The sequence below is a fragment of the Anopheles gambiae genome, chromosome 2 (assembly GCF_943734735.2).
Source record: "Anopheles gambiae chromosome 2, idAnoGambNW_F1_1, whole genome shotgun sequence".
Lineage (NCBI taxonomy): Eukaryota > Metazoa > Arthropoda > Insecta > Diptera > Culicidae > Anopheles > Anopheles gambiae.
Genome location: NC_064601.1, coordinates 29,553,835 through 29,578,826, shown reverse-complemented (window position 1 = coordinate 29,578,826; position 24,992 = coordinate 29,553,835). Strand labels below are relative to the sequence as shown.

Genomic DNA, 24,992 nt, shown 5'->3' with positions numbered 1-24,992 from the left:
GTTCACAGCATTATTCATACGAGAGAACGCTGCAAACTGTTTGTTATGACAGCAGTATATCTATTAAGTAATATTGGAAATATTAGTGGTTATATTATTAAAACACAACATGCAGCATAAAACCAAATCGTGCAATAATTAAGCTCAAACGTTCAAACAATTCAAATGTTTGCGTCGATTGTTGTGAAATGGGAAAGTCATCGTCAGCACAATCCGATTACACACGAACTGGCTTGTCAAGCTTTTGAACCGGAAAATAGGATCCAAAACCATCTGTGTTTACCATTATGCTCGAATTTGCAGGCTTCATTCTATTCCATCTCAGTTATTTTCCACCGAAGTGTGTTGGTTTTCTGTCTGTTTATTTTTCGTATATTAACTCTGAATAGGATTTACTCTGTGATAATGAGGCTGAGTTATCTCTCTCTCTCTTTCTCTCTCTCTCTCTCTCTGTCTCTCTCTCCCTCCATCTCTCTCTCTCTCTCTCTCTCTCTCTCTCTCTCTCTTTCTTTATTTATCTCTCTCTCCCATATTCACTCTTTCGCACAGGCCCTGTTCCTGTTCTGTTCTGATAATTGTTTAATGCAAATGGAAATGTTCGATGAAACATGTTCATTCGGTTGCTGTACTTTCAATTAAATGCAATTACTCCCATTGCACAACACCTCCATACAGATACAGTGGATAATGCATGGATGCACTGCCATTAATTTGCATCGCATTGGCTCGTTAGAACTGACGCTGTTCTGGCGGGAGAGATTACACAACTGCCTGCCGTTCGTTACATTTGTTCATCCATTCGTGTTGAAAATCGATTACCCCTGAAGTTCGGTTGGGTTCAACCGGACCGACCGAGATCATCGGTCAAAATCGATCGACAATGCTACAAAGCCGTCGCGGGTTTTCACGGATATGCACTCGGCGCTTACAATGTACACACACACACACATACAGTAAAAGCCAAGGATTTGTGCTCGCAATGGGTAGCGAGATGCACTAATTAGCCCTAATGGTTATTTTGACTCGGTCGATGGCATTTGGTTGACATGTAGTTTGGACTGATGCCCTCGGTTGGATGACGATGCACGATGTTGCAACAACGGGACATACAATATCAATCACCGGTTTGCACATGTTTGGAATTGTGCCTGACCTTGACGTTTAAAAGAACGAACAAACACTCGATGGTGCTGTATGCGTTCAGAAATTGGCAATTATTTTCTGTGTGGGTGTTATACTGTGATGGAATAATATAAAAATATTGAGCAAAATATGTAATGTTGTAGTGTGGACAAAACTAAAGCATGAAAACTTCCATCATATAAAAACATCCTTTTCCTGCTTGTTAGAAACTCGTTCCAAGCCTACAACGGAAAAGGGTTTTATTTGGAACTGGTTGCGAGATTGAAACATTCTAAAAAGAGGCACCAAAATAAGAGCTCCATGTTAAGGTGAAGGTTAAGTTTACGATCCTTTTACTTGGGATCGGCCGAATTTATCCCGTAAAAAAGGACGACCCGGGACAGTGCTGGTGCACGTGCGCTACCGCTACCGCTACGGGAAGGGTCCATCACAATCCAATTAAACTACCACACAATCAAATTGCGGCCTGTCTCAACATATCCCCTTTTTCGTCTGAAAAAAATGGCTCCTTATTGGCTTTCAGAGAAATGGTTTCCGATCGCGTTTTTACATCGTTTCAAGCTTCCCGTTTCATGAGACCGTGCTCTGAAAAGCTCCACACTTGCTGTTGTACTTTAAACGATAGCGCTGGTTTTCAGTAAACGAAAAGGAGTATGTGTTTAGGAGCCATCGTAACTAAAGTGAGCTCTTCGATTTTCCATTGCCAATGGATAGGTAAAAGTTTTAATCTAATTTTCTCGACACATTCTCGAACGTATCGGTCTCGGGCAGGTTTTTTTTCCGTCAATCACATCCGGTTCCATTTCGTACCTATGGCGTTGTGTTGTGTCACGGTACTTTGATCATTTCAGGCATCAAATCTTCAACACGAAGAACCAAAAAGCGAACGGTACGTTTTATATATATATAGAATGTGTTGGTTGAGAAAATTCATAAAAAAGTTAAGAAAAAGGTCCACATCATGGGACCATGATGGTGGTATAATATTACTCGATTATTTATGAAGAACTTGACCCAACCATCGATGGACAGGCTGTCGGGCTGGGGCAGTCGGTGAAGCTCATAAAATCGTTAACAATAGCACGACGGTCAACTTTGACCGGACCAGTTGCACTACCTCTCCGCCTCAACATACACACAAACTTCATAATCATCATCAGGAGAGTTGATGATGATTTCTTCATCGGGTATGACAAGCGAAACAATTTCATCTCTCTTAGACCGCAAACGATGCCGTAATACTGGGAAGGTCACTTTATAGATCACAGGGGCTGTGGAAAAGTTTCCCAATATTCGTCACCTTCCTACAATCGTTGCAAGAAATGGAAGCTTTCCAAAAAAGGTGGTGGATGTGGAAGTGTGCGTGTGTGTGTGTGTGTGTGTTTGCGGAGTGCGAATCCGTGTGAGTGTTTGTAGACTGACCTTCGCCCTCGAAAACCACTCAACGCAGCGGGAGGAGGCTACGCTCGGAAGCCATCTCTGACCCTTTTTAACATCGTCGACCTCCCGTCAGTTCCACTTTGACACTTTGAGCTGTCAAAAAATCAACCAGCAAAGGAGGAGGAGGAGGAGTCTGCTTTTCCAGAACTCAAACCGCATCCATATTGTGTCGTGCCATCATCCGCAACGGGTGCCAATCGGAGGTTGGAGATCAAACTTCTGAGGACACTTGAATTTCCAGGATGTAGAAGTCCGCACACCACTCGGCCGCGTACACACGAGCCCTTGGCAAGGACACAAGCGCGTGCAGCTTCCTGCGTGACAACTGTCAAAACCAGGCCTGGCTACCTCAATAATCCTTTGCCTGTTACTACGCAGCCTTATACGCGCTGTGCACGCTTGAAGATGGCTCGATGGTGCGGTGTGTTCGTTTATCTAACTTTTCCATACGGTTTGTGGTGCTGTGTTTTGTTTTCACTTCGTTTGTTTCTGCCTTTTGCTGCTGTCCGGGGAGGTAGTTACTGAATGCTATCATTGGATGGGACGCCACAAAACGCTTCCGGCCAGCTTGATGTTTGGAATGTCGTTGAACGTCGTCGTTATGTTATTGTAAGGCATATTCCAAACAGATCCTATCCGTGCATAATTTGATGTTGTGTTTGTTTGCGTTTGATTTTTTTTACACGGCACGGTTAACATGGGGTAAATGTGTTTTTTGCAGGAGTTATTGTCCTTGCTAAAAAAAATGTCAGAAAATTGGGAAAACCCTAAGGCTAGTTTTAAGGCGCACATGTTTGGTTTAAACAAATCTATTTTACATCATGAACCTATGTTACATCATGACTCTATGTTACATCCGTACTTGGAAGCTTACCGACTACTGTTAACCTTCGTTGTCTGTCCACGAACACTGCTATCTAAAACGGAAGCATAAAAAAAAAGTTTACTCTGAGTTCTACAATAACCGTGCCACTCAAGCACTCAACCAAAATTAGTTGCATAATTCTATTTCGATCTCGCAGTGATCGGAATGGAACGGGCACGTTGTTCCGGGAATGGTTCCGGCAGCATCAACAAACACTTCACCAACATACCGGTCCTCGGGTTCGCAGCATTTGCAAAGTGGTTTTAGGATCGGGGCAAAACAGGTCACACTCCTGCGCGCTCGAGTCGATAAGACTCACCGAACGTAACAGTTTATATTGGTGGAGCTCTATTTTCATCAACTTCACGTTAAAATGTAAAAGCAAATTGATAGATTTTGTTTCCCTCGCAGAAAATGTGTGGCACAAAAAAGACACGTCCCTAGCAGTGGCATGTACTTCGTAGAAAGTGGCGCACAAAACAGCATCGCAGTGTGAAAGATGAGCTTTTCTGCCCTGTATCAATAGTGAACGGTTCGTCCCCTCGACCACTGACCCCGTACGTACGACGTTGAAAGATGACTAAACCACTTTTGACACTTTTGAAACACGTGACCTCTAACCGTTAACCGTGACGGAGGTTGTGCTCTTAGCTAATGGAAAGTTAGCAATCTAGCGAGTGAAAAGGCTACGATGGATCAGATGCAGAATTCGAAAGTTAACTCGAAGGGAAGTTGCTAGGGAAGTATACGCCTACGAAATGGTGCAGCGGGCGTATATAATTTCTAAGTAATTATCACGCAAGCAACAGGTTGCAGAGATTACTTGCTTTTGCCCCGGGAAGTTTCTGAAAAGGGGTCGACCAAGTGTCGAAAGTTTAGCCGGTATGTATGAAATGCTGGGAGGGGGGGAAGTAATCCTTTTTAGCAAAGGTGGAAACAATGAAACTCCGCAGTGTTGTAATGAGATATGATTAGTGACTTACAGGCGTTTTCCAGAGACTCTGAAATCGCAAAAGTTATTACAACATAATAGACTTACTTTGTATCGTACTTACTCAAACGAAATAATACAGTAAGAGAGCTCAATGCTAAACGGTTTCCTTTATTTTTCTTTCATTTTTATTCGCAGATCGACCATTCATTCCTTTTGCCTTCGGTGCTTCAGTGTACGCAGTGAAGCTACGCACGATTTAATGACTGCTGTAGACGATCGCTTAGCTGCACGAGGGCGTTTAGGGCGTGGAGTCAAAGGTGCGACCGGACGATAAGCAAAAGCATACACGCATCCAACGCATATATTCCGCTGGTGGCAACGGACGTGAAACGAGCCCTCGAATGTACCACAAGGACGGAACCGTAGATGTGAAGCTATTAGCCGACCTTGGGTACATAGCCGACCGTCTCCGGAACCTCGAGCAGAAGTGGGACTTGACCGAGCTGAAGGATCTGCACCGGCGCATCGTACTCAAGCTCGACGATCCGCCGACGAACGTGCTGCGGCTTAGGGAAACGCTTGCCCGTACGCCAACCGTACCGCCGGGCTCCCCCGACCAGCAGTATCAGCAGGAAGGGCAGGAGGAGCTTGCGAACTGCACGGAGGAGCAGGAAGACACAGGCCTGCAGCTACCGGTAGTTATCATCGCCGATGAAGTAACGCCACCCAGTGTGATTGTAGAGGAATGTGCAGAGGCATCTGAAGTGTCGCCGACAGCCGACCGTGGGGATGATGAAAGTGGCGAAAGTAGCAACCAAAGGAACAGCGTCGAGGATGTTGGCAATGTTGAGGAAAGCGTGCGTAAACTAGACCAGCTAGAGGAGCTGGTAATTGCCTTCTATCACAGCTGTGGACGACGCAGTTCGCGCGGGGGTGCCGACACCGAGCAGACGGCCAGTGAAGCGGTACGCGACGGAGCGAGCCGGGCACGGGCGAAACGAACCAAAAAGAGACAGCAGCAATCGAGCGGGGAAGCGTGCACAGGGGCGTACCATCCAGATCAGCAGCACCAGAAGCGGCATCCCGATCCGGATCGTACTATGAACCAAGGCACCGACCCGGACCAGGATCGGGATCATCTCGCACACGCAGCAGCAGCAGCAACGTCAGCACCATCCGACACCAGTGTCGTCCCCGCCGGCGACGGTCGACAGCAGGCACAACCGCAACCGTTACGCTCGATCCACGCTGACGCACCTGAACCGGGACATAGCCTCGACCGGGACGTGCCGCTTGACGACGAGGAGGACACGGTCACACTGACGGCGGAAACGAGCAGCGAATGCTGCAGCCAGCAAACGGTCGTTGCAGTTGTGGCGGAGGAGGAGGAGGTGGAGGCTCAGGCGGAGGAAGTGGTAGAAGACGGATCATCGCCCGGTCACGATCCGACCGAAACGGTCGCCCCGGGCAGTGATACGACCACGGACGACGAGGTCGAGAACGACGATACGGGCGGTTCTGACGCGGATGCAAACGATGAGGCGGAACCGGGCGACACGTGCACCAGGCGAACCGTGCTAGGGCAGGACTCGACGCCGTCCTCCCGCCGGTGTTCGCTCGGTGGCGAGTTTGAGACGGAGCAGAATCGGCGCCTCCGCCGCCGGCTGTCCGAGCTGACGAACAACTTCTGCACGCCGAAACAGTTCCAGCAGCTGTGCGACAATTTGGACAACATTACCGACAACGATCTGAAGCTGCTGGTCCGGGAGCTCAAGCGAAAGATCGAATTTGCCGAAAGGATGAACTGGCTTTGTAAGTAGAATGGGATTGAAACGGGCTAGCAACGGAATTGAATGTCTTTTTGGAACAAATTCCAAGTATATCATCATATATGGCCATCCTTCCAAACTAGCTCTAGCTCCTGATTTTGGGGCCGAGTCTTCTGAGTGTCCCTGAAGGGGGAAAGAGAACAAACTATAAGCGCCTAACTAGCTTAACGAAGCTACCCGATCCGTGATGCGCACTAATTACCCGTTTGACCTATTTCGTTGCAATCCGATATCTATATCCTTATCAACTTAATCGTGTGTTGAGGGCGCGTTTGTGTGTGCTGCCTAAATGAGCGGGCACGACGCGTATGTTATGTGAAGGTGAATAAGAGCAAGTAGGGTAAGCAATCAGCAGCGGAACCTATTTTAGGCTAGCCTAATCCAGCGGTGGAAGGGCTGGATGGAAACACAGGAACAGGTAATTGGTGTGCTTTTTATCGCCCAATCATACGTGAAGCTGTCGGCTTCCGGTTACGACGCACTAAACACCGTGCGTAATGAATATTCAGTTGAGGAAGGGCAGAACCTATCCTGTTCTACGCCAACGTAACCCGATGGAGGTAAATTTTGATACCGAAAAGTCCGTTCCATCCGCCAAAGTTGCTCGCTTGGTTTAGTGGCTTGACACAATAGCACTTTGGCGTGCCCCTTTCACTGGGTGGGTTGCTTATCTTTTTAGAACCAATTTAACGACGCAATCCAACGCTTCATCAAGCAGATGCGGGTTAGAATGTAGCGGCAAAGCGTAATGGTATAATGCAATCGCGAAAAACAAGAGCTCGTAAACAGTGGCATAAAGTTACTCTCCTTCTTATGCGGTGCGAAGCTTCCCGCAGGATTGGCAGGGAAATTACTGACACGCTCGTCTGGGAGGAACACTTGTCCCAAGCAATGGGGAGAAAAAGGACATTGAGCACTTACTTTTATTTCGCTTGTTCTGCTTGTGTGCATCGATACTACTCTGTCGTTGATCGTTTGTGTTCTGTTCTGCTGCTGCTGCTGCTGCTGCTGCTGCTGCGGGGATCAAATCCAGAGCTCAAAATCAAATAAAATTACTTTATTGCTTGTCCCGTAATTTGGAGCACGGGGGGTCAGAGTTACGATGGCGGTGGCGGGAAGAGCTGTAAGGCAACGTAATGCCCGCAGCTAAATTTCTGCAACAATTTACCACCATAGTCCCGAACCATCGATAAACGATTAGTAGGACCGGGGATTCGGATCCCGAGGAAGGGTAGGGAAATATTTCTCAGGGTAGCCACGAGCCGCAGCTTTATTACTGGATTCGTTTCGCGTTACCTCTTACTTTCGAAGCCGAGGCTTGGAAGTACAGCTGTGTCTTGGAATTGTTTTTGGAAATGGTGTAGATGGTGCGTTGGATATTTTATTTCTCCGTCAAATTTACGTGGACTTTATCCGCTTATCTGTTACAAACACATATTCTCTCTCTCTTTCTCTCTCTCTCCCTTTTGCTCAAAAGCCTGGAATTTTGGGGAGCAGATGTTGATATCGATGCAAAGAATGTCTTCTCGGCCGTTTATTGATATTCCAGGAATGTTTGCATTATTCCTATAACGTTTTCCATGTATAAATGAGACATTTTTCGACAAAACCTTCAATACATTACTTGGTTGGTTAGAACTGAATCGATCGATGCATTTAAAATTGAAGGAATAAATAAAAAAAATAAAGCATCACTCCATCCGGGTCTGCGCATAACGAAATTCATACCAATTTCACGTAGGTTTTGCAATCAATCTTCCCAATAGAAAAGATACTCTGTAAGCCGGTATCTCAACTTTACCATGAACTGCACGATACTTTCTTGGCGCGCACCTTCTCCTCTACGATACGCTACACAAGCTGCCTGATCTAAATCCTACCCACGCACAAAACTCCTCCCGCGCGACGACACCCGCCCAACGGAATCCGGAGATCGGTATCGGCCGGTCGGAATTGTTGTAAAAGGATAATTGGAAGGCAAACGCTAACGGTACACGGGGATGGGGTTACATTTCATCCACTTTCATCACGCACACGGTCTGCCCCCGCTTATCTCAACGTTTGCACAATGGATCCGGTTTGCCGGCATCCGAGAAAGCCAACGTTGAACGGAGGCGCACGGACTGGACGGGTGTGTTGTACTGCACGGTAGCATTGAAGATTGATGGTTTGACAGTTGAAAGTTGGCAGATAAGGTTTGCGAAAAACGACGAGAAATGAAAAAAAAGCATCACGAGTGAATGAAGCAAATTATTCCAAACCAAGGCCAGCGGGGGGGATATACATTCGGGGATTCGGTCCAGCAGCAATGGATGACCAAGGTCCAGCGGGGTCTGACGTGCTGACGTAATGTGGAAAAATATGAAATGCCACCGATGGTCCCTTTTTTGTGTTGGATATTGTACTCATTTTCTGTCCGTTCACAAACACATACACACTCACTTAAATCTACAGCCCCACACAGCTAATGATCTCGTATCATCATGATGGAGCGGCGCGCTGGCTTTAAGTTATGATACCTGGTTCATCTCATTAAAATCTATTTGTTTTGCCTGTCGCGCACAGAAGAAGGTCAGAAGAAAGGTCTCCATTATGTATTTTGACCTGCGGGTGATGGTGGAGGTTAGATGCTTGCGTGTGCTTCATTAAATTGTACCACCAGCACTGAGGGAGAAGGTGCGCATCAATCATCTTCTCCGGTTTCGCAAGCGTCATCGATAATCATGATCCTGTTGCGAAGAAGAAATGGGATTCGATCATTTTCCCCTCATCAATTATGTCATTACGGTATATGCGTACGTTTACAACCTAATCCTAATTTCGGTAGGACGCTTGCAGCTTTAATAAGCATAAACGACTCAATGTAAATGATGTCTGTAAGTGCACGATGTACCGTTTTTACACAAAAGTCGTCACAAGCGCACAAAAAGTAGCAAAATAGTGGCATTATGGCAATCGTGGTGTTATTCGTTGCACACATCCCCTTGTATATGAAGGGAGCTGCATTGGCTCAGGGTATTGGTACTAAATAAATATTCAACGATCAATTTCCCGATCAACTTTTCGCACATTCCTTGTACTATCAAACACAACGGCTAGCTCGAAGATCAAATGGGACAAAGCCCATCGAACCATCCCGAATCAAACGTTGGTATTTATAAACAGCGGAATTTACCCATCCACCCGCTTGCTGCATTACAGTGTTATAAGCCTTTTTTTTGGTAGTTCCCTTTCTCCTTCTCCGAAAAAGAAGGCGACCGACCAACAATTCACGTTGTGCTGCCGTACCGAATCGAAAATGTTCATTCTGGAATTTTTGGCTTTTATGTATGGTCATCCATTTTTTTTTGTTTTCGTTGGTGCTTATTGAATTGCTCACGATTGGCTGACAGGATTTGGTGTTGTTCCCGTGCTTTATTTGCGCAATCCATCGCAGGATGAAACTATTCATCGATCGGTCCACGGTCTGGCATGGCAACGTGGATTCTGCTGCTCCTATTTTTATTTTGACCGTTCGCCCGGGCCTGCCTGCTATCTCTCATAGGTCCAGCAGTCCCCTCTTACCCTTCCCCTCCGTGCACATTGCTCATCGGATAGTTCCATCGAACCATGCCCCATGTACAGAGGATTCCAATTTTGTTGACCTCTCCGAAACCGTCCGGCCGAATGGGTAGGAATTTCAACACTGTTTTTGTTGTGCTGTTTTTTTTTATCTGCCTTTTTTATATATTGGTCGCATATCAGTTTTCAGCGTCTATTGTTTCATTCCGGCGTTCGCATTCTCTATCTCCTACGGTAAAGGACGCGCTGCACGCGTGTGGCATACCCGTGGGTGGGTATGGGTATATTACGATCGAATCATTGTGTTCCACAAAAGGAAGGACTTGCCAGGGGGTTGCTGGTGAATGCGAGGGAGGTTTTGTTCGATACGGTTGTATTGTTGTTCTTTGTCATCGAATCGTCCTGCCGGTCGGTCTCCCCGTGCACTAGGCACTAGCAATCGGCAACCGTCATCAATATTCAATCATTGGTGCGCACATGAAATGTGTAGGTGTGTATGGGGCTCGGTAGCAGCTCATTCATACCAACCAAACAGACAGCCAGCACCTACCGTGTGACCGGCTGATGAACATTCTTCGTCGGATGCTACGTGCAACTGCCGTGGCCGTCGAAGTTTGATCCAACAGCTCGCTATCTGCGTCACTGCCTAAGGTGTGTTCCTATGTGGGGTGGAAAAGAATTGAACGAACGAACGAAGTACGGGAAAAGGTTGGAAAAGCTCATAAACGGATTCATTGGCCCGCCATCCCTTGCCGGACCCGTGCCGTGGACCCGTGCGGAGGAATGTCTTTTCTTCTGCACTGCAAATGTTGCAAAATTGGAAAAAGCTTGCACATCGTATTGAGTGAGAATAGGGATATTGCAAAACATTCAACCCCTTTGCCTTCGTCGGGAGGTAATCAATTTTGCAGAAACACACCCCATTGTAAATGAACACTATTGGCAGAAAACTGTTGCCTCGTTCCCTTCTTATTCAACCGTAGAATTAATCATCATTCCTCATCGGAGGGGGGGGGGGGGTGGGTGGCATGACTATCTATTTATGTTGAGTTGGTTGAGGAAGATGGCAGTTGTTTTTCACCATTACGCTTGCGTATCAGAGATGATGCTATTTATTTTGCAACGAGAAAAACACTTTTTTTCTGTTGTACACGTGGCGGCAAATCCTTTCGCTCGGAACGTTTGCAGCGCTTATTTTCCAGCGCCGCCATCCTTCGTTTCAAACCGACGGCAGGACGTTGGAATACATTTTCCTGCTAAAAACATTTCTGTCACATCGACCCCGATTCGCGATTCCAGCTAAAAGCCATTGCAAAGGAAGGCGCATGATATGAATAGCGCATCCTCGTCCCACGCTGTGGAGCGGGCTATTGTGCTGCAACCTTTTTAATATTTCAATCTCTCTCACCCCAAACCGTTGCTTTGTTGTGCCTTCTCTATCTCTCTCTCTCTCTCTCTCTCTCTCTCTCTCTCTCTCCCTCTCTCTCTCTCTCTCTCTCTCTCTCTCTCTCTGTCGTTTCAGGTCTATCGAGCAGACCGCGCGGTCCACCGCACCGGAAAACTAGCCTACCAAAGCACACGGACGTCAAGAAGCGCTTCCTGGAAACGTGCGACAAGACGCTGTCGGACGAGGTGAAGGCCGCCCTGCGGCTTCCGGCGTTCGATTCGTACGAATGGGAGGACTGGGACGTGATCCACCTGATGCAGACGATGTTTGTCGAGCTGAATCTGCTGGAGAAGTTCAACATACCGATCGTGACGCTGCGCGAGTGGCTGTACGAGGTGTACAAGCACTACAACGATGTGCCGTTCCACAACTATCGCCACTGCTTCTGTGTCGCCCAGATGGTAAGCTATTGCCGATTACCACTAGTAGAGTGTAGCCGTATGTAGCAGTGTGCTGTGCAGCCGAAACGCAAATTGCTGCTGATCGGTGAAGCGTGGTAGCAATATTTCCAGGGGCGCTACAAGCTTCGTATCCATGGTATCATTATGCATTTCTTGGAAATTGTTCGCTTTTCCCTCTCTATGTAATTATGTTTTTTTCTCCCTCTCTCTCTCTCTCTCTCCCTCTGGTGAGAGCTGCACCTGATCCTGATGCCCTGCTTTTACTACGAAATGCTTCAATCTTTGTCACGCGCCACGTTCGAGAAGCGGGCAAAATTGGGCGGTGGATTATGTTCCATGCCCCGCAGCAAATCGGGCACGCACGCGACACCAGTGGGGACAAGCTTACATACATTAAGCTCCATGATTAGCTTAAAATCTCAGCACACGTGGTAGTTCTTTGCACGGCAGTGAACGTGGCGATGTGCCATAATTAACTTTTCCGTTTGGGTCGATACTTGGAGTGTCTTTTCATTTCCTGGATTTCATGTGCATATTTGTGTCCATGTGTAACAGGTGTTCAATTGTTAGTGGGTTTCGATTGCCCTTAAATTGCTGTTGAGATCGACTTTTCGATTAGCTTTAATTATTTGTCAAATTATGCACTTTTTTACACCAAGCATCGTCATAAGTGCAGAAAATTCCGTTAAAAGACCGATTACATTAAACAGGGGGGGAATAGTTTAAAAGTATTCCACGAAACAGGACGAAAAGTACTTTCAACACATTTATCTTCTGGAAACTGAACCCCATCCTATTAGCCCATACACACACACACATACAGGCGCGCGGGAGACGTAACGAGAAAAGTAACGCCCGGATCCTGAGAACTCCACTTATTTGCTACTCCAGAACGTAACCGTGCCATTCGGTGGCTGGCAAAGAAGCATTACTGGCTTGCTGGTCTGGTACGGCCATTAAAACGTGGCTGTTCGGAGAAAAGCGAGCTAATAATTGCATACCGCCATCTAAACCGGGAGAAGATTATCGTCCCAGCCACCGTTTGCTCTGCTCGGTTGCTTGCAGCGCGCCTTTCTCGCCTTGCCACCTCCCATCCCATCCGCGTACGGCTTCCACCTTCCGGAGCCGGGGTTCAGGTGGCAATCTAATCTGAAAACGATTTTCCGACGCTCGCTCTCTCTCTCCCTCTTGCTGGTTCGGTACGGTACGGAACACCCTGGCGCCGAACATTGCCAGCATTGGAATGGCCCAGAAGAGGTCACCATTTAATTAGCGTGAAAAGCTGACGGTGTTTGAAAATTTTCGAAACGACGTCACAGCGTTTTCCTTCAATGCTGCCCCGCGAGAGGGGGGGGGGAGTTGTTGGAATGCTTTCGCAACTCCCCATGGTGCGGCGAACGGTCGATTTTGTGGTACGCGCACACGGGCTGGATGGAATGATGGTTGCATAATGCATCATCGCAACACTACCGCTTGCATCCGGGCGGGCACACGGACGGTATAGGGCGCCCGCATTAACAATGGGAAAAATGACATCCATCAGTTTCACTTGATCGCTCAATCCATCAGACCATCAGCGGCAGAGGGCGAGGGGGGTTGGTTGATGGGAATGATGTTGTAGAAGGGTTTATTCTTCTTTATTTTTCGCATTCCTCAACAGCCAGCACCACCGAGCACATTGGTCCATTTCGCTGCGCTGTGAACGCTTCTTCTGTTGGAAGGAGCAGGTGTGTGCTTTTGATTTTGGAAAGAGTGCCGAGAGAACTGTTGGGACATGCTGTATTCGCGTCAGACACATACACACACACATCGCTGTCGAAGTGTGATGAATAGACATAAATAAATTGCTGTCCTTCCAGTGCCTAAGGAAGGAATGCTTGTTGCACCCTCACAAGTACTGCCGCAAAAAGATACATGGGTTGTTGTGTAGGATTCCCAGTCACAGTTGTGTCTCGTCTGTGGACGACCGGCTGGAACCGGATGGCAAGGGAAAGTACTGTTCCTATGCGAACAAATACACAAATGGAAATGCAATGAGAATGGTTTTATTATAAATTCATTTCTTCCTCTCCCTTTTGGCGTGTCCCTTTTTCCTAACAGCGCTTTGGTGCACGATGGGAAGATGTTGTTAGGTTGCAATGTACTGTAGTTTGCTATGCTAGTACAGTTGCGTGCATTCCATTACTGAGTTCCAATGAACCTAATGCATGGGCCGTATTGTTGTCCTGTTCGTCGATTGGTCTGGATTTTGATGTGCCTGTTGTACGTTCACTTCTGAGTGCAGACCACGCATAAAACATGCTGATACAAGCGGCATTGTGCAGAACTCCGAATAAATCTCCCCTTTCTAATACCTTTTCTGCATCCTGCCATCGGTGATGCTGGCTGCGTATCGCATTAGGACGGCTTGGCATAATACAACTTTGGTCCCAACCCCATAAAAATCTACGAAACACGTGACAAGACGAACTGACTTTGATTAATGTGCGCGATGGCACCGGGAGATTACATCATTACGCGGGAGTGGCCATCAGTGTGAAACTCGGTTGAAATATTACGCCACACCGCGACTAAATCATTTCCACTAATTGTACCGGCGACGGTGTGACCATTCGGATCTTCGCGTACGCGGCGCGCATAGTGCAAACATATGTCGAGCATTAGATGCAATTTATAGTGCAGCGGGCGGCACCGTACGCATTGGCTACCACTAGACACATTAGGAATAGTGGTGGACCGACCATAAGACCCATAATTTAGGCCCTCTGCTGCTCTCTGGTGCGATAGCTGCCATATATCAAACCTAATCTAGATCCTCGCAATTTCACCGGCTCTGCCGAAAAGGCGCGAACGTATCAGCAGCAGGCTATCCAAGACCAAACGAACGCGGGAGGATTCTATTTGCATAATATTTATTGTTTGTTTTTCTAATGCCCCCCCTTTACCCCTCTGCACACTGTCTCACATTGGTTCGCACTATCTACACATCTGCCGCGGCCGCTGCGTCGTCCGGCTGCTCGTCTGCCTCGTCGGCCACATCCTCCTGGCTGAAGCCACCCTCATTGACCGGCTCACTCACGCACGAATTGTCCCACGCGTCCGTGCCATCGGCTTCGGCCGTGCTTAGTTCCGTGGTCACTTCCGTTTCGCCGTATGCCTCCTCGGCAAGCCGTCGCAAGTAAGCCATCTCGCTCGAAGACAGTGGTCCTATGCCAAGGCGCTGCTCAAAGTACGGCACTGCCGGTTGGACTGTGAATAAAATGAGAGTTTACTGAGAGCTATTCTTTCGGCACCTGCAACCGGCCTAATGTGTATGTGTGTGTGACTAGACACACCTGATGAAGCGGAGGGCAACAGTAGCAGCAGTGTCGTCGCACCGACTAGCACTAGAAGAACCAGTTTCGAGTCCAGTTTCGTCATTCTTTCGGGCAACTGGTGTGTTCGATTACTCTGAAGCTACTGCTGGCCATTTGTCAGCTTGGTGCGAGTTTTATATGCGCCACTGTTAGTAAGAATCGAAAACATCGCAAGAAGATGGCAGGAACTAAGGTTTGTCCCCCCGCTATCGTACCGCGATTATCATTTCCCGCGATTGTGTGAGCTGCAAATTGGGCCCCACGCGGTAGGCCATCGGGTGGCCATTTCCCAAACCAATCAAGCCGCTCGTTGGACCGACCGACGACATCTACTCTGATGTAGCTATTATTCTGATCATTGCGTTCGAATGTTACGCCGACGTCGGCATGCGCGCGTTCGCGTCACCGTAAGATGCTTCATCATCTTATTTTCTGTTCTCCATTTTTTTGTCGCTATTTTCAGATGTACACCATTGCCTGGCACACGAACCTGGTGCAGCGGTTAGGCGAGCTGGAGGTGTTGGTCCTGCTGGTGTCCTGCATTTGCCACGATTTGGACCACCCCGGTTACAACAACATCTACCAGATAAACGCACGCACCGAGCTGGCATTAAGGTAGGTAGTGGAAGAAACATCCGTTCAACCACTGTGTGTTACATCAGGCCGCAGTTAAACACAGCAAGGAATCAGTCAGACTCTTCTTCACACGCCGGCTAACGATCATCCAATTGTCTGGAGATTGCTCCTCGCCTCAAACAAGTGCTGTCAATGGAGCTAATTAACCGGCGCCACCGGGACACGTGTGTGTCTGTGCGTCCACTGCTCCAATTGGGGGTACAAATCCTTCCAGCAACACGGCTGGATGGGGTCTACTGGAGCGTGTCTGCGTGTCCGCGTTTTGGGTGGTACTTGAAAAGGGCGTCAATGAGCGCGTTACATCGGCCACACACAGTGGCGTCAATCATCGTGTCAAAGTGTGCCACTCGAATTGCGTTAAGATGACAACCTAATTTACGGGCACGTATGCTTGCCGCACAGGCACACACACACACACACATACACACTAAAAGGGCGAAAGTTTTCAACGCTCCAGTAAAGCGGCTTACTTGCTTGCTGCTGGAGAATTTGAAACATTCGCGCTTCTCGCAAAGTCTAACCCCCGCGCCCTTTCTACGAGGGGCCAAACTGGAACCAATTTGTGTTGAAAACTTTGCGCCAATGTTCGCCTAAATTCCCAGTTTCACTGGCGTACCAACTCCTCCGGGCAGGTAGATGGAGTGCTGGGTTTTTTGTTTTAAGCAAACTTTTGCCAACCCCGTAAAACCACCTCTCGGTTTCAGCCGCTGGTGGTCAACTAGCGGGAGACGGGGGGGAAATACTTTCGACAAGTACACTTTTCGCCGGACCAGAAAGTTTGCTTAGCGCGCCAAACGGCCGACGGTCAACTCGACGAGCTGGAAACAAATCAAACAAATATAGCAACGATATGGTCAAAGCTTTCTAAATTTCCTCCCTATTCCGGATTGTTCGGCGAGCGTGCGAGCCAGAGTGAGGGGTTTCGAGCGCGCGCGCGCGCCTCCATTAGCTAATGAAGATTGCCGGCCTCTGACGGTCTGATTATCCGTTTGAATAAACTCCGCAAGTACCGCAAGGCTTCGGGATTCTTTAGAAAAACAGCCGCACGTTGCACAATATACCAAACCGCACTGGTTGGGCAAGAGGTTCTGATCGATGATGAACATCAAACGGGATCAGAGGGGCTTTTTTAAGATGAATGGAGTTACTTTCAATCACAAACGTTGGTGTTTTTTTGTTCTGTTAATGATGTACCGAGAGGTTTTTGCTTTGCTGGCAGTACATTAATGTCATGAATGGCCATTGAACGATAGAACAGCCGTTTGTTAGACTCTTTGATTGAATAGTGGCTTTGGTGCCTTTTTAAACTTTAATGCGATAATTTATCTAATTTGTGCTGCAATATAGGTATCTAGCCGAATCAATCGGTACTACAGAACTGGTAAACCATCTCCCAGCCAACGGTACTATCCAGCAATAAATGTTCGATTCTGCAGTTTTCCCAATGACTGTGCAACTAAATTGACTCGATTGGCTTTCGCAAAAGGGGGTTGAATAGCTTTCGCTAGCTGCACACCGACCAAACCATCCAAATGTATCGAGCGTTTCGTTGCTGATAAGTTAAACTACCAACAGCCGGAAGGAAAACAATCGCAATGGAAAATATCATCCCCAGAACCGAACCCCGAACCCCAACCGAATGCAGCCACAGCCCAACGGGAAGGGGGAGGGCAGGTTTTTTGGTCGACTACTCTCCTTCACTCTCTTTCTCCAGGGATGATGCCGTACCGCAATTCCCGAACGGCTCACCATCTGTGTCCTTTCACAGTGCAAACACACACACACACACACACACACACACACACGACGGTGGCGGTAGAGTTTGTTGACTTGCACACAAATTGATTGAACCATTTGTTTGTCCAATTGAAGTGTTACGCTTCGATGCTCTATCTCTGCCGGTACTGCAGCCCACCATACCTACGAATGGGTCGTGCTCTGGGTGTGCATCGCCGTAGTAGCAGCATGGAAGGCAAACTTCCAGATCGTTGAGCTATGATTTTCCCCCTTTTTTCGTCCGGTTTTGGTAGAGGACACAGTCTGAAATATAAAAAAGAAAAAAGTATGTAGTATGATACTACCAATAAAGCCCCTATTTCGGGTACCGTGTGCACGCGTTTCAGTCTGTGTGATGCTGTATGAAGGGAAAAATGCAGCAAAACGGCCAAACGACGTAGCCCGATTTGCAATGACACTGGAGAAATTGGTTATGGAATTGCTACTGCTTTTATTTTTCATTTTTCATTTGCTATCGCACATACACACCCATTTATATGCTCTGTTTTCATTTCTCTCCTCTTGTAGGTACAATGATATTTCACCGCTGGAAAACCATCACTGTTCGATCGCGTTTCGACTGCTGGAGCACCCGGAATGCAACATATTTCGCAACATGAGCAAGGAGATGTACAAGTAAGTGTGTGGAGAGAGATAAACCTACCAACGGGGAAGGGTCCTAGATGCATGTGTTCAATTCATCGTATCATAGCGCGCTGCACCCGTACAAAATACCATTCTATTACGATTTAACCAATCAATTCAGCGCGTCCCCCAGGCCGCCGCGCAAATGCGAGTCCGCGGGAACACGGGAACAACTTAATTGGGCATCTAATTGGCGACCTCTAGGTACCCGGGCGAGCGAGAGCTAGCTAGGTCAATGCGAGGGATTATTTGTCCAACAACACAACCTGTTGTGCGCTCTGGCGGTGGTGCTCGCCGTTCCCGGGATTTGTACCCCGGGCTGCGCAAATGCAGCGGCTGGTAGACGCAGCCGCTTGAACGCATCTAATTGGTACGACATCTAATGATGATTAATGTATGGCGTCTACACGAAGCAACACGTTCAGTGGGACGGGGGGGCGCATCACATCGTCAAGCAAGCCAAGACGCTCGCAACCGGATCTACGCTTTCGACGCGTCCGCAATCTCTCTGCTCTGTGCCCGGCTTGCAGGCAGCTGGTTGTGTGTAATTGAAAGTGAGATTGAACCCTACCCGACGGCAATCGACAACACCTTCATGGTGCGAGTACGGTGATGACCGCACGAGCCACTCATTAACGGCAGGGAAGGACGGTTGTGTGGCCCTGCACCAAGGTGCCAATAATTGTGCTCCCCCTGAAGCATCCACACTTGCAAATCGTTTCCAATCGTGTCGATGTAAGTGGCGCCAATGGGGCTCGGTCTTTTGCGGGCCGGAGAAATCGCAGCGGCCGCGCTGTGCTGTGTGGAGTAATTTTCCCTGCAACTACCCTCGTGACGCGGGAGCGCTATTTAGTAGTTTCCATTGCCCTTTTCCTCCCCCACCGGTCGGAGGCGCTAATGTCGTGCATCCATTTTCTATTTTTTTTTTTTTTTTCAGAGATGTACGCGAGGGAATTATCCGGTGCATATTGGCCACCGATATGGCCCGACATAACGAAATCCTCACCCAGTTTCAGGAGGCTACACCCGAGTTCGACTACAGCAACAAAGTGCACACGAATTTGGTAAGTAATTGCGTTACAGGCGCGCTCTACATGCTGTGCCTTCACAATTGTTTCACGTCCGGTTCATGCCTTCCGTTCGCCGGAACAGCTCTGCATGGTTCTGATCAAGGTGGCAGACATTTCGAACGAGGCGCGACCAATGGACGTGGCGGAACCGTGGGTCGACCGGCTGCTGCAGGAGTTTTTCGCGCAGAGCGCCGCAGAAAAGTCCGAGGGTCTGCCGGTGACACCGTTCATGGACCCGGACAAGGTGTCAAAACCGGGCAGCCAGGTACGGTTCATCGGGCTGGTGCTGTTGCCGCTGTTCGAAGCCCTCGGCGAGCTGTTGCCCGAGCTGACGGATCTGATCATCACGCCGGTGCGCGTCGCCCTCGACTACTATCGGTAGGTAGCGCATGAAAGAGATGGCCTTTCGAAGGGCTTCACCTTCTCCAAACCAACGCTAACCTTTACTTTCTCCGTTTCCTGCTAGCCGACTGAACGATGCAGCCAACAAGACGCGCCGCTCGATCGCGGAAGCAGAGGCCGCATCGTCCGAGAGCGGCGGCTCACCGCAGCTGCCCCGTTCCCAGTCCGGCATCAGCGTCAAATCCCGACGTAGTATTCCCTCGCAAAAGTCCGCATCTCGCACGTCTGTTGATGAGCCTATTTTAATTGCAGCCGAATTGCACGACCTACCGGAGGGCAGCGAGAGTGGCGACTCCGAGACGGCCACCGAAGTCGACGTAAGTGGTGGGGCCGTCGTGCCCAGCCTGTGCGCTCCCCTGCACGGGAGTGCCGAGCTCGATTCACCCGGCGCTAGTTCTAGTGTAGCAATCTATTAAACCGCAAACTCATTCGGCGTGCGCGTGTGTACACTGCTAACGCCACGCACACATACGTAAAAACAAACAAAAAAACAACAATCCATTCGCGCACGTTGTTCCGTAGAGCATCATGTAGCAAACGTGGAGCATTCATTAACTTCGCTTTAGACCAAAAAAAAACTCCCTCAAAGGGATCCGCAACCAAACCAAATCCGCATCAAAACTCATACATTAGTACTAAGCAGGAGCTGCCTCCTGATGCTTGTCCGCGCGAGTGCTCAAACCATTCGTAGAAGTAGTCCGCACACAAAAAACAGCTCTGACGCACGATTGTTGCCTAACGTTCGTAATAATGATGTTTTTCTTTCTCCTTCCCCCCTTTTCCCGATGGTCACCAAAACTTCGGTTTACTTCTGCGGGCCAAACCTGTCGCACTGACTACCTCTGTGCGTGCCACGCTATGTATACTGCGCCGATTACCTCTACTACTACCTGTTCCCGGATACTACCGGCCGACAAACCGCGTGCTTTGTCACACACACACACTCCACACGGACGACCGGGCGTAATGAAACGTAATGAACCAATGGCCTGAATTGAAACCCAAACAATGCAATAACTTGCCTTGCCCTACAAAACCCGCCCCCGAAACCCGCCCAAACTACTGCCATGCCGCGCGACCAGGTGGCGGAAAAAACGTCCAAGTTCAAGGTGGACACGGAAAGCATCCACCGCAAACAGTCGCACCCGAACTCCCGGAAGGGTAGCCGCGAGAAGCGCCCGTCGATGATCGGTGAATACTACACCACAGGTACGCGCACCCGTGGCTCCCACGGCAACATACAGCATACTAATAATCGCACGTATTTTGGTTCGAATCGCGCCATCAGCCTAGACCAGTACAGTAACAACCGGCGCATGTCCGACGGCGTCCCGATACAGTCGGTCCACTCGGACAACAGCGTGCTGTACTACCATCACCAGCGGCAGCACCGCAGCCTCGACCACGACACCATGTGCTCGTCGTCGGACAAAAGCACCAGCCTGAACAGCACGCACGACACGGCGCCGGGCGGCGACCCGACGACCATCCTGCACGTGCCACCGCCGCAACCGCCACCGCCGACAGGAAAGCAGCGGCTCGGCAAGCTTTTCGGTAGCAGCAGCGCGTCGGGCAGCGCCGCCACCTCTGCCGTGGCGAATCTGAAGAACAATAACAGCGCCGGTCACGGGTGCACCTCCACGGCCGTCGGCGGGTCCGCATCGACTAGCGGTGGTGGTGGTGGTGGTGCCGGTAAACATTTTAGCCGAATGTTGAGCTTCAACCAGCAGCAACGGCTGGACAAGCTGCGCAACAACAATAACAGCCAGAGCAAGAATAACAACAACAACAACAACAATGGCGGCGGCAGCAGCATTGGCAACAGTAACAATAATAATAACAATAACAATAACAATAGCATTAGCAACAATAAGAACGCACCGGCCGGTAGTGCGGCCATCAGCCACGCGAAGCATCTCGATGGGCGTGAGGCAATGCACGGGGCGGGCCGCATGTGCCCCGGCCTCGGCAGTGCCGCCGGTGGGGACGGTGGATTCGACGGGACCATTTCCGGGAGTGTCGGTGGCGGCGGCGTCGGCGGCGGTAATCAGGACGGCGGCAAGGGTGGCAATGGCAGCAGTAGTAACGGCACGGCCGCTCGAACAACGGCAGCCGCGGCCTCCACCGCGTCGGCCGGTTCGAAATCGTTCCTGTCCCGGCTGCGACAGTTTACCGGCCGGCTGAGCTTCAACTTTGACTCGCGGGAATCGAAGAAGCTGCAGCTGCTGGCGGGGAACGCACCGACCGACCTGAAGGCGAAAGGCGCCTCGGCCGGACCAAAGCGGGACCATCGGCTGGAGAAGTCGCGCACGGTTGACGTGGGCGACCTGGGACCGGTAGCGATCTGTGGCGACAGCACAATGTCCGGCCAGCAGGCGGCCATTCACCACCAGCAGCAGCAGCAGCAGCACCAGAAGCAGCAGCATCTCTCACTCGTCCCAGGTGAGTCCTTCTACGGTGGAGGACCGCCGGTAGTAATGAACCAGCCGAAATCAATCTCGCCCATCCTTATGCAGCACCGCCACAGTGAGGTGCTCGGTCTGGGCGGTGCAGCGGGGGCGGCCGCCCGCAGCCGCGCCTACAGCCTGGACGTCCCGATCGGGGGCCGGCACTGTTGCCGCAGTCTCAGCGGTAGCACGACCGGCGGCGGTGCCGGTTCCAGCTGCGGCGGCAGCCACAAGAGTCTCACGTTTTCGCTCAACAATCGCTCGCTGACGGAGGACAACGACGGAGGCGGCAGCCTGGCGCTCGTGTCCGGCGAGCAAAAGTCGGGCGTTGGGGTGCCGCCGCCGCTGCGCAACAACTCGCTGCTGCTGCTTGCGGACGATCCGTCCTCGACGTCGGCCGCCATTGGCGGTGGTGATGGTAGTGCGCCACCGAACGAAACCATATGACATCAGCAGCACCTTCAGCAGCAGCAGCAGCAGCAGCAGCAACATCTGCTCCATCACACACACTCTTCGTACGAACCGTCGCTGCAGGGTATACTGCTTACCTCGACCTCGCTGCAGGCCGACTCACCGCAGTCGCAGCATCTCGGTCCGGCACGCACCTCGCTAGATTCGGAGCGACGGGCCCCGTTCGCCGAATCGGAATCGATCTCGTCGAAGCACACGTCCGCACTGGCGAGCTACTGGGTCTGTCTGACCGAGCGGATGAGCTCGCTGATCTGCAAATGCTGCGAGCGTACGCTACCGCCGGCGGAAAGCGTCTAGTGTCTACCGACGGGGGGGGGGGGAGGCTGGTGAGCTGTGTACCGGCGGTGTACCGGACCAGCAGCAGTAGTGTAGTACGCCCGTAGTACGCCCAAACGTGGGTCGTGTTTTAACTTACACTGTGGCATGCTCGCTCTGTTCACCAGGTGTATGTACGCGTACGTTTGTGTAAGTCTAAGTTTTATTATTTTCGCTAGCAATTACTAAACTAGCTGACTATCTGACTAGCAGTAGTACGGGGTGACGTCATTATTTCTTCTGATATATTTTGTTTGTCTTAAGCTGATACACCACGTGTGTTTGTTTCTCTAAGTTGTATCAAAGTTTACATTTTATCATCCTGACTTTAAGTTTTCTAATACGCGAGCTTAATTCAGCCCGAAACTGTTGAAGTCGCATGAAGCTAGAATTGGATATGAGTAGGGGAAATTAGTTTTAGACGAAAAAAACACATGCCAAAACATAGGAAAAATATATTTAAAAAACAAACTCGAACATAATAATGGAGAAAAAAAAAACATTACAAAAGCGCGTATGGCGTATATACATGGTGGCTAAGAACAAAGAACAAACAAAAATGAACTGAATGTTAGTCCCCTTGGAGAGGAACCAGTGGCGCAAACAAAAAGAAGAAGACAAAAATAATAATAGGAAAATACAAAACCCGATTGTTGTACACACGATTGAACTCTGTATTGAATGCTTTACTTCTCTACTCCCTGCCCTTTAAACTCTAACGACTTTACGAGAAAACGGTAGCAAAACCAAAACTCCAGTGAAACAGATCTGCTAATGAAAACATATCACTATTACGATACCATTCGGAAACGAACCAACCAACATACCTACAACAGCAAACAAAAAACGAGATGCGTTCTCCCATTTTTTCTACCACAATTCCGCATACCATCATAATCTTTGACACGGCCTTTTTCTACCAAAAAAAAAGAAACAGCACAATTTTACACTAACAAATCACTAATCGAAGAAGCATACACACACTACAAGCGATCTAGCAAAGTACATAGCAAGGGATGGATTTTAGGGGGAACCAAGGTGAAGAAGCAAACGAAGTGCTGTATTTATTGGTCAAATTTAAATTTTAATGCCCACGTGGTCATTACCACGTGCTACGTGCTATTAGCTCTCTGTCTCTAGCTCTCGCGCGTGTTGTTCCAGCAATCAAGTTTTCAAACTGTGCAAATTCCCCAACACACACGGCCACACCTGGAAGCGCTTCAAAAAGAAATGCGTGGGGCGGGGGTTAATTCGCCTTTTCTGATGAAACTATTACAATGCTATGCTATTTTAATGCTAGGAATAGTTCGAAATATCTACAACACATGCACACACACACACACACACACACATACCACGCCTTCAGTAGATTCGGAAGAACTAGTTCCCTCATTGCCTGAAACCGACGCCACCTTGACGAGCGTCCCCAGTCGGCAAGTGCCGGCATGGTGCGCAAACTTAATTTATGGAAACTTTTGACAATGGTCTTACATTACCTTCGACGCTACACAAGACTAGTGGTGCAGGAGTGGTGAGAAGAAGAGGAAGACGAAGCGATATAGTGTATTTAAAAGCAGAAGGTAAGAAAAAATATACCCGTTAAAAGAAATAAAACAAAGCAAAGCAAAGAGAGAACCCACACATACACACAGCACAAAAAGGGGAGCATCACGGCAAACGCGTTATGAACGTAAACAAAATGCAGAGTAAATAGTAAATGCATATATTATATATATTAGGAGCGTGTAGGCGAGTGTACGACAGCTAGATATTTGATATTATTAGAACTGACTAACAATCATGTTGCAGGCGACATTAGGAAATAATAAACTGACAAAAAACCCCAACTTGTCTACTGAAAATGCTTATTTGTCTAACTGAAAGTGTTGTACTGTGTACGTACGTGTACGTTTGCCCGTGTATTTGTAGGAAATGGAACAAATAATAAATGTTATCTATTAAAAACAAAATAAGAAAAGAAGTAAGCATATATATAAACAACAACAACAAAAAAACACGAAACAAAACCAATTATAAAGCCCCAATATAGTGTTCTTGCCTACCTTGGCTCCCTCCCGTGGCCGAGAGTGTGTTACGGTGAAACACGGTTACACGGTAGTAGGTAATAGGCACAAATCAATTTGTTGTTTATCTCTAGTGTAGCTATCAAGAATTGGATGACGCCAAACAAAACGGAACCATAGTAGAGATGTAGAGACTCGAGGCAAAACTGTGCAACAAATAAATGAAACAT

At 48.9% G+C, this 24,992-nt stretch overlaps 3 protein-coding genes across 29 annotated transcripts in view; 2 read left to right on the top strand and 1 right to left on the bottom strand.

The window, feature by feature from the left end:
* LOC1273035 (high affinity cGMP-specific 3',5'-cyclic phosphodiesterase 9A) overlaps positions 1-24,585 on the top strand; it is a 127,212-nt gene extending 102,627 nt beyond the window's left edge. For 23 of the 27 annotated variants that reach the window (XM_061651226.1, XM_061651240.1, XM_061651229.1 and 20 more), the window contains 8 exons: positions 4,578-6,194; positions 11,295-11,620; positions 15,440-15,591; positions 17,917-18,024; positions 18,971-19,097; positions 19,186-19,481; positions 19,570-19,822; positions 20,588-24,585. In XM_061651226.1, the coding sequence (XP_061507210.1) occupies positions 4,784-6,194; positions 11,295-11,620; positions 15,440-15,591; positions 17,917-18,024; positions 18,971-19,097; positions 19,186-19,481; positions 19,570-19,822; positions 20,588-22,399 (4,485 nt within the window). In that variant the 5' untranslated portion in view covers positions 4,578-4,783 and the 3' untranslated portion in view covers positions 22,400-24,585. The remainder of the gene's footprint in view (positions 1-4,577; positions 6,195-11,294; positions 11,621-15,439; positions 15,592-17,916; positions 18,025-18,970; positions 19,098-19,185; positions 19,482-19,569; positions 19,823-20,587) is intronic. The other 4 variants (XM_061651243.1, XM_061651242.1, XM_061651245.1 and 1 more) reach the window with 3 other exon arrangements.
* On the bottom strand, positions 14,516-15,106 carry LOC133392166 (uncharacterized). Its single transcript, XM_061651249.1, has 2 exons — positions 14,956-15,106; positions 14,516-14,869 (listed from the first exon to the last, which is right to left on the bottom strand). The coding sequence occupies exons 1-2, from the start codon at positions 15,038-15,040 to the stop codon at positions 14,601-14,603; spliced, it is 354 nt and encodes a 117-aa protein (XP_061507233.1). The 5' UTR covers positions 15,041-15,106; the 3' UTR covers positions 14,516-14,600.
* On the top strand, positions 22,400-22,939 carry LOC133391940 (uncharacterized; the record flags this gene model as incomplete). Its single annotated transcript, XM_061648835.1, has 1 exon — positions 22,400-22,939. A coding segment is annotated over one exon (321 nt), but the record flags the coding sequence as incomplete, so codon positions are not given.
* Positions 24,586-24,992: the final 407 nt, after the last annotated feature.